Genomic DNA, 10,512 nt, shown 5'->3' on the forward strand with positions numbered 1-10,512 from the left:
ACCAAACTGATTGAGCATGTTCATAATCTTCATCAGTAATATGCTCATTTGTAAGGGAGCTGTAAAACTCTTTTTTTTCTGGTAAACATCGCTCTTTAAACCGATCCCAGTTATCCATGTATTCGTAGGGATATATACCTTTGCGAGTAAGTAAATTAAATTGGGTAGGTATTGGAAAATGCATGCGTAAATGATCAAACTCTTCTTTTTTAATAGTTTTTGCTAATTTATCTAAGCTAGTGCCAAGAAATTTAAATGAATCTACGAAGCGCAATTGCATAAATTCTTGATCAGAAATCGGAACAAATTTCGTAAATGACACATAATTTTCTTTAGTTTTAGGTATAATCTTAATATTTCCAGGCATTTCACCTAATTGTTTTATGAACAAATGACAGTCATAACCTGCCAAGTTGTGGAAAAATACAGGAATAAACTTAGGTATTTTGTATTGTAAATTACAATATCTGTGGGCTGCACCACGATATAATCCTGTTATGTGGCAGTGATCGCGCACTTTGTCTGAAAATAAAAAGTTATCACATATATGACAGCGAGTGGCTTGCAAAAATTCGGATGCATCTTTTTCGGTAAAAATCATAGGCAAATTTTTAGATAAGATTGCATGAATTTCACGAACATCACGGTAAAGAGATTCTATAAATTTTGAAACACAGTCAGAACCGAGATATGATACATACCGATTATAGCTAGTGTTTACAGTACAGACTATATTGTACGCAAACGCTGAGGGTATATGGTGCTGCAGCGTTTTTGTATTTTGCGTATCAGATTTGTCTTTGTGCACTTCTAAAATTGTCTCAAAATCTGCATAAATGACGAATGGAACATTTTGTTTACGGTCATAATTATTAAATTTTATGACGGTCCCCTTTTCAGGTAATACAGTGACGATCCCGCTACATAAATGATTTTCTAGTTCATCAAAAGTAGTAAAAAACACTAAGCATGTATCACAGAAATAAATTTTACCATGATGAGCTGTTATTTGATTTCTGACAAGCCGCGACAAGTCCTTGATAAGACAATAATGTGACGTCGCGTCATTTTCTAACATTAGCAAATGAATAGTTTTTTTGTTTTTGGTATTTTTAGATTTATATACGGGGCCAATAATGGTTTTAGAATTTTTTAGACCATAAATGATAAAACTTAACTTAGGATTGTTTTTCTCAAAAATCCTAATATCTGAGAATGTGACGGGATAAGATATCCCATTGATATTTAGAACATCTTTAAAATTGGGATAAGACGAGACTCGTTCAGGATGATTTCGAGCAGGGTAAAGAGCTGCTGTTACGCTCCATAAAAAGCAACACTGGTCTTTATTTTGAATATTTATACATGCTTTCTTATTTTGAATAAATTTAGGTAATTTTAAATAAGATGACCCACCTAATGGTTGGTACTTATTGACATTTATTTCTAAATGTGAATTACTTAAAAAAGCCCAACCACTATCGCTTTCCTCAAACTCTTCCATTTTCTTTTTCAATATACTCACTAGTTTAGAAAATAAACTATCAAAATCATAGTTGTGGTAAAGTATAAAATTCTTTGTAACAAAAGATTTCATTTCCTGCATATTATTTTTGAATAACAGGAAAATGCTAAATAATTCAAAATTCACTTTGATGCAAGTATGTACTCTTAAAGCATCATCTAAAAGTGATTTTATTTTGTTATGAATAGAATTAAAGAAAATATCTATAGAAGTTTGGTCAAGTTCACTTGCAACTAATCGGTAAGAAATGATTCGAGAGCGAAATGCAGAACCTACGATTTCCACACCATCACTGTGTGGTTGGGTGGAGTTCTTTTGTTTGTGCAAGCGACTCCGCAAGTGTCCTACCCAAGAGGTTGAACCTATGGACACGTTACAAATAGTACAGAAAGGCATTTTAGAACCAAGAATTAGTTAATAAACAATAAAGTCTCTATACCTACCTACTAGAAATAATGTTGAATAATTCGAATGTAAAAAATAATATTAAAACTGTGTAATAAGTATGTTTATTTACAAGTAAAAATTATTTAATGTTTATTTTATTACTGTAATAAGTCGGTTCGCACTCTTCAAAAATTACGTAAGCGCTACTTATAAACCTTTGTAGAGCTTCCCACTCCTGGGATTGTTCACCGCATTGGAGTTTTACCGCTGCAAGCGCTTTCTTGTAACGCTCCTCGGGTGGAACGTTCTTAACATCGTCGGTGTTGTAGACTTTCAAATCTATGTAGAACTCGCCGCTGGTGACTGCAGTCCGACGACACTGGCCCGAAGACACCCGCGATGTAAAGCTCGATGCGATGCTACGAGTTGTCTCCTTCGCACTTGCCCGCTCGTCCTTATTAATGATTGAAAACAAACTCTTCGTTTTCTTTGGTCTGTGAACAATAGACATTTATTTAAGTAATGATTATTTTATTCAATAGAATATATTTTTTGTTAGTTTTATTTATTTAAAGGTTTTATTACACACACACAAACACATAAGAATGCTCTGTACAAAAAAGTTGTCAAAAGATCAGCTGTTGTACTTTAAACAATTAGGTACTATTTTACTTTAATTCGCTTAGATTTTTATGTAAGTACTCGTAAAAACTCATTGTAAATTAAAAATTTACCTTTTAGGGAATATTAAAATTAAGTGCTTGTAGAATAATTATGAGGGAGTTTGGTAATATTATTACTAAAATCTTACTATTACTAATATTATTAATGCAAAGTTTGTGTGGATGTCTGGCTGTGAGGATGTTTGTTACTCTTTCATGCAAAACCACTGAACAGATTTTGATGAAACTTTACAGTATTATTGTTTATAACCCAGAATAACATATAGGCTATAATTTATGGCGATCTGTGATATACTAAATTTTACGCGGGTGAAGCCGCAGCCAAAAGCTAGTTAGATTATAAAGGTGGAAATTTACCTAGTTAGGGCTTCAACGTTCGCAACGGAATGGGCGGCAGGCTTTCGCTTCCTCGGCTTAGGCGCAGGCGTAGAAGCGGTTGAGGTCGACGCGCTGGTTTTGGACTTGCTCTTGCTCGAGCGCGGTGGTGGCACCACCTCTAATGGGGCCACGTCTTCAATGCTGGATGCGTACTCAGAATCCGACCTATAAAATATTAATCATCATTAGTCTATCTTCCTAATAATCATGACCACTGTCTAATTACGGTAATGACACATTTAAGTACACTACCAAATACAAAGATACATACTATGCTAGCTAGATATATTGATGGTTGCGGGATTCGAACCCGCGACCAATTAGCTTAACAAAACACATCGCGGTTCTCTACACAAATACTAAAGTAAAGAAAACATGTAAAGAAATACTCAGTAAAGAAAACATTACTTGAAAATTATTTGTCAGAACAAACTAAGTATAAAATAAATGTATAACAGTACTTACTCACATTTTGCACAATCGGGAGCTTGTTTCTTGCTATTCACAAAGAATCTCACAAAGTAATTAATTTTTTGCGGTGAAATTCTGTATTTATGTGATCAATAATAAATTGTCAGCAAAAATTAAGCTAATTAGTTAAAACTAAAGTAACAATAAAATGATATACAAATTTGGACCGTATTTTTATGTTCGATAAGCACAGAAAAAAAAATCACTAGCAAGTAGGTATTACCTTTTGAATTAAAATATTACCCATACTTTGATGTTACGTTTAAAGGAAATATGATTGTGTTACACTATGTTGCAGTAAAAGTGAAATCAGAATCTAAAGTATGTAGGTTAATTTCTTAAATGGCTAGTCAAATACTAATTATGTAGTATTCCAAGTACCGAATTTCCATCATTCTATTTGTAAAGTTAAATTGTAATAAGCTACATTGATTTGAGTCTGCTTCCAACAGAAAACTAATAAACCAACTAATTTTACTCACGATTTTATTCGATTTTATTTTTCCTCACAATGTTTACATCTTTTTTACAATGCATTGTCATTTAGAAAAAAATTGACTTACTTTATAAAGGTAGATTTAACGGTAGAAGCATAATGTATCAGTCACCATTGAGTCACATAGAAAGATAAAAATAATTATTAGTTTCAACTTGCAATGCAACACGAAGTAAACAATAAAAATCTAAAGTTACATGTCGTGCACACACATTCAAAGCATTTAATGCTGAATCTGCAAGTAAGCTGTGTGAGACCAGGAGCTGAGATGTTTAAATCGATGTTTTATTGAACATTTGAATAAAATGTATTTTATTTTCAGATTGGTTAAATATTGATATACATTTTCATTAAATATGAAATAAATGATTTAAAAGATTATTTTATTTTTGCAATATTAGAAAGAGTAAGTACTTATAGTAGTATAGTAGTAAATGTACAATAAATAAATGTCTAATAGTCATAAATGTACAATAATGCAAAATGTCAAAAATTCGAAACAAAACTTTAAAACCATTTTAAAATGAACAGGTTTACAGATAAATATATAAAACTCTTACTCTTGGACTATAAATTGCAGCTCGTACATTCCCACGATCCACGCGATGCAACGTACAGTGTGACATTAGATTTCATCGAGTGCAAGTTCGTCATGTACGTAATAATTAAAAAGTATAAGTGCACATTTTAAAAACTCTGTGAAACCAGTGCAGTATTTCCTAAAATGTAAGTGTAATTATATATTTCATATACTTTTAAGTTTATAGGATAACTTTCGGATCATGATTTTCGTTTAACTTGCGAGAGAGATTACCATTTTTTTGATACCTCTTTAAGATCACCACTCGCTTGCTATCTGGGGTCAGTGCAGTATTTTTTCTTTTCTATACGTGGTTAAATTATGAATAAATAAACCATTTTTTCATTGATTTATAAAGAAAACTTTCTTCGCTTTGATTATAGTGTTACTCAAAATATTTAATATATATCACAAATAAAAATCTTTAAATACTAAAATCAATAGATAATTGTTTGCTAATATTTATTACAGATTTTATTGACGATTAAAAAAAGTTCTCTTTATTTCAGGAGTACCTACTGCTCAGCAAGACAATTAAATATCTACAATAATAAGCAGAAAACGTCGTTATAGATCTTGGTTAAAACAGGTAACCTTTTTATTTATTAATAACGTTGCAATATTGTTAGAAGTTTCGGTTCTGTATTTAAACTGTTCACAATTTATTTAAAGCATTATTTATTTTTTCAGATCCCCAGTGACATGATTTAATTAATAAACTAATTAAATCGTGGATAAGAAACTTCGACGAGAAGAAGAATTGATTTATATCATCAATAATCGTAGTAAAAAAGGTCTTAATTTATTTCAATTTATAATAAATTATGGTTGTGGTTGTTTTATTTGAATAAAAAATCTCAAGGTATGGTGTTACATAAAGGTGATGGTATGGTTGTGCTAAAAACGGTAAAGGTAAAAGGGTAAGTAATGGTAAACGGTAATAAAAGGTAATAGTAATCAGGTACCTAAGAAAGAACATTCAGAGATAGAATCTTGACATAGCTCTTCAGCTGTGTATGTTAGGTAGGAGGACATTCAGTGAGAGAATCTTACCATGGGTCTTGAGCTGAATGTGTTAGGCAGAACAAACGGTAAGAGAATCTTACCATGGGTCTCTGAAGATACTTACCTCGGGTCTTCAACCGTTTGTGTTAGGAAGGACATTCAGTAAGATAATCTTACCATGGGTATTAAGCTGAATGTGTTAGGCGATACATTCAACAAAGGAATCTTACCATGGGTCCTGAGTTGTCTGTGTCATATTAGGCAGGACGTTCGGTGAGAGAATCTTACCACGGGTCTCTCTGAAGATACTTACCTCGGGTCTTCAGCCGTTTGTGTTAGGAAGGACATTCAGTAAGATAATCTTACCATGGGTATTAAGCTGAATGTGTTAGGCGATACATTCAACAAAGGAATCTTACCATGGGTCCTGAGTTGTCTGTGTCATATTAGGCAGAACGTTCGGTGAGAGAATCTTACCACGGGTCTCTCTGAAGATACTTACCTCGGGTCTTCAGCCGTTTGTGTTAGGAAGGACATTCAGTAAGATAATCTTACCATGGGTATTAAGCTGAATGTGTTAGGCGATACATTCAACAAAGGAATCTTACCATGGGTCCTGAGTTGTCTGTGTCATATTAGGCAGAACGTTCGGTGAGAGAATCTTACCACGGGTCTCTCTGAAGATACTTACCTCGGGTCTTCAGCCGTTTGTGTTAGGAAGGACATTCAGTAAGATAATCTTACCATGGGTATTAAGCTGAATGTGTTAGGCGATACATTCAACAAAGGAATCTTACCATGGGTCCTGAGTTGTCTGTGTCATATTAGGCAGAACGTTCGGTGAGAGAATCTTACCACGGGTCTCTCTGAAGATACTTACCTCGGGTCTTCAGCCGTTTGTGTTAGGAAGGACATTCAGTAAGATAATCTTACCATGGGTGTTAAAAACGATGGTGGACTGTATTATAGAGAGGCCTGCCGGTGGTGATTGTGGTATGCCACTAGAATCAAGGAAACTCCAATAAAAGGGCCAAAACAGTAGGTATATTGTAGCTTTGCAGCTCAAAACATTAACACGAGAGTGTACAAAAAGCAACTTCAAAAACTCAATCTAAAACAATATTAAAAAAAGTAAAAAACCATAAACAATTATCAAAAAGGATTGCTGGCCAAACTGCCAGCAACAATGGGTATTAAGCTGAATGTGTTAGGCGATACATTCAGCAAAGGAATCTTACCATGGGTCCTGAGTTGTCTGTATCATATTAGGCAGAACGTTCGGTGAGAGAATCTTACCACGGGTCTCTCTGAAGTTACTTACCACGGGGCTTCAACCGAATGTTTTGATCAAGATACTTATTTAAATGTATTCAACACTCCGTTCGTAGTGTATTATTGGGCATTCTGTCAAACCAGAGTGAGCGCAGCGAACGGTCGGAAGCGAAGCGGACGACTGGGGGACAGAATGCCCAATAATACACTACTTGCATGCAAACGACAAAGATAATTTTAAGTCATGGAACCCTAAGGCTGAGTTACACCCCCTAACTTTGACAGTACTTATTTACGAGTATAACGATAACCGGTGTTTGTGTAGTCTGATAGATTTTTGACGTTTGTTAAAGTTAAAGTGCAACTCAACCTAAGTGGTCGCATAAGTAATTTATGCAATTTATTCCTATTGTGTCTCGATTCGCTAGTAGGTACTTGAAAGGCTAATTATGAAAATCAATAGATTGATATTTTATTGATATTTATAAAAAGTCTTAAAAAACACGCCCGTGGGGGGTGACATAAAGCGTCCTAAATCCTAGCACTTGAACCATATTTTCGTGTTCAACATGAACATAGGAAGCTTTTACATACCAATATTCTGTCCATCTAGATCAGTGGTTTTTAACCTTTAAGTCATGAGGGACCATTTTACCAAACTTCTGTCTTATCAGGGACCACCTCATAATCGATCAAAACCAGTTTGACTGCAAATATCAGTTAAAAGTGGTTTTAACCAAGGTGTGCAAGTGCACTTCGTGGACCACTTAGAATGTCTCCAGGGAACACCAGTAGTCCGTGGACCACCGGTTAAGAACCACTGATCTAGATCATTGGTTCCCAAAGTGGGGGGCGCGCCCCCCAGGGAAGGCGCAAAGACCTTTAGGCCTCAGCCTCGAACTTAGCGGGCAGCGGGGCGGCGGCGGCGGCGGCGCGGGAGCGGGGCGGGTAACGCAGACCCGTTCTCGAAACCAGCGGGCAGCTCGCGCGGCGCTTTAGCGGCGAAGTGTTGTGTTCGGGGTTGTGTTGTCGAGATATTTGTTTTTATTCGCAAACGAAATGTCTGAACAACGGCGACAATTTTATTTCGATTCAAATTTATTCCTAACGCTCGATTTATTGTGGGCAAAAGAAGGAGTGCGCTCCCCGCTCGATGCCCGCTCCCTCGCCGCTGCCCGCTCGTTGCCCGCTGCCGCCCCGCTGCCGCGCCGCTGTTTTCGAGAACCGGTCCATTTGATTTTACGCATAAGATCCTGCCGCTCCCGCGCCGCCGCCGCCGCCGCCCCGCTGCCCGCTAAGTTCGAGGCTGAGGCCTTATAGGGAGGCGCGGGTCATCTGTGTACCTACTTAAATATAAAAAACCTACGACCGCTGAGAGAATGCATTCCAGACTGCTCGATACGACCAATAAATCATTTTGACTGGAGGAGGGGGGGCGTTGAATTTTTTGTATGGTCGAAAGGGGGCGCGTCTCAAATAAGTTTGGGAACCAAGATATTGGTCCAAACACCCGAAGCTTAGGCGTGCCGTTAAGCCCCGCACAAATAGGATGAGTGTTTACTGCGAAATTGCTTCAAACTCCTTCCTGTAGGCTTTTTCCTTGGGTTCATTATCCTCGGTAATTCGAGTGTGATGGGGCCTTTATAAAAAGCCTTACACATTTACGGCTAAGGGCTCAGGCACCTTCATTCTTCAAAGATTTGATCGACTCAGCGCCCCCACATAAAGGTAGTAAAAATGATAACGTGTAGTGTAGAGGGGTTATTCCGAGAGCGCGCGTTATTGGATCGATAGAAAATTCTTTCGTAGGTGTGTTGTCCTCAATTACATTAAATCGAAGTGTCGTTGAAAAAAGACAATTGATGTGGAAAATTTCCTTTACATTCATATTTTTTTATCATCCATACAATTATGTATGATTTGGTCAGTTAGATTTATAAAAATATATAGAGAGACATAAATTGTTCCAAAAATCACACCAATAACCTAGCCTCAAGGCTTGCTATGGAGACTAGAGAGCGGTAGTTTCCAAATGAAACCGATGTACATAGGTATCCTGCGTACAGAGAATCCCAGAACTCCAACCATAGCTGCATGCATAGGGTCAATTTACGCTGAACTGTAAATCTTTTGGCATTCGATCTCTCGTGCGACGTTTCGAGTGATTCCAGAATGGGCACACATAGCACGGATATATAGAACTGCATCGCAGCATGTTTCCGTGCGAGCGGGCGCGCTCAAAAGATGGCCGAACGTGATGGCACAAATATTTATGCTCTGCCTTCCCGAGCTGCCAGGAATACCCGATGGGGGGAAATGAAATGAAAGGGGGGTTCGTATGTTTCTAGATGGTCAGTTTTTACGCTGCTGGTAAACTAAACACAAAGAATTCTAAACATGAGATGAGATAGAGGTAAATACAGCCGTGAGGCAAAACCGGGAAAAGTATTTTCAAGTGTAGATTTTCGTGCTCTTGCTAAATTTTTAACAAAACACACGTAATGGTTTCCTCTATCTATTGAGTATATGCTCGATGTGGCGAGGGTAAATTCAAGCCCAAACGTTCAAACATTTTTGCAGGAGAAAAATGACAGACTAGCCCAAAAGTTTAGGCATCAATCAACCGATCCCAAATGAGACTAGTTCGATCCAAAATGTTTCGCTTCGCTCTTGGTGTTTAAGTCCGGGGACTTGTACTCAACAAAAACCAAGGCGTTGTCAAAAAGCTGGTAGGTGCCAATTTTACTAAGGATCCTCATTCAACAATTGTCTGATTATCCAAATGCTCGTACATCCACCATATCTCAAGTGTCTCAGGACTTACTTACCATATCCCTTAACACGCGGATGTATTCATGTATTCGCCCGCAAGCGACGTGAGGGGACATCCCATATTCAATGTACCCGATTGCCGAATGCGAGTACGAACCAGGAATTGCTTTAGTTGTGAGGAAATTCGCCATCTTTTGCTTGTCGCTGGGGATTGAGTAGGTATTGAAAGCAATACCTAAAGCTACTCATAAAGATGAGTAGGTTCTGCTTATTTGTCTTACTTATGTAGGTAAGTACATAATCGTACTTATTGCATCTTGTACTATAATTTTATTATGCATACTATCTGTGAAATACTTTCCTAAATCGATCAGACACAAAAATGGCAAAATAATCTTATCCTTTATCTTTTATCATCGTTTCAACCTATTACGATTCATAAGATACATGCAATAATGATAATTTTCTACCGCCTACTCTATTGGCTCTAATATTAACTGGAGTCTGGAGTAGAATGTCAAAATAATGACATTAAATGCTCTAAGTAACGTGTGTTTTTGTGCATAAATGTTATAAATAAATAAATACAGTCCGCTGACTGACAGACCTCTGGGTCTGTACCCAAAAAAAAACTCATTTACTGTATTTATTTTGTCTATTCGCTGCAAAGGGGAACAAAAAGTGACCTTTCAGTAACAGGCCGTTTGGACTAATCCCATCACGTATTTCGGAGCTCAAAATATCTAGTTATCGGCACTCGTTCCGTCTTCATTTTCCCATCCAATTTACGTCAGCTCCTTAGACATATAGAGGGCAATCACACGGAACGGTGGAGAGCGGTTTTTTGTAAGAATACCGGAAAAACGGCTAGGAAAAGGATGCGGCGACATAATCTTGCACCGCTTCGGTCCTGTTTTGTAGCATTACCTATTATAAAGAAGTA

General features: G+C 37.0%; 1 protein-coding gene across 1 annotated transcript; it reads right to left on the bottom strand.

The window, feature by feature from the left end:
- Nucleotides 1-1,814: 1,814 nt before the first annotated feature.
- LOC135080955 (uncharacterized) lies at nucleotides 1,815-4,765 on the bottom strand. Its single transcript, XM_063975677.1, has 4 exons — nucleotides 3,443-4,765; nucleotides 2,953-3,138; nucleotides 2,128-2,406; nucleotides 1,815-1,887 (listed from the first exon to the last, which is right to left on the bottom strand). Coding segments are annotated over exons 1-4 (540 nt in total). The 5' UTR covers nucleotides 3,445-4,765.
- Nucleotides 4,766-10,512: the final 5,747 nt, after the last annotated feature.

This window comes from Ostrinia nubilalis, chromosome 19 (genome assembly GCF_963855985.1).
Source record: "Ostrinia nubilalis chromosome 19, ilOstNubi1.1, whole genome shotgun sequence".
Classification (NCBI taxonomy): Eukaryota; Metazoa; Arthropoda; class Insecta; order Lepidoptera; family Crambidae; genus Ostrinia; species Ostrinia nubilalis.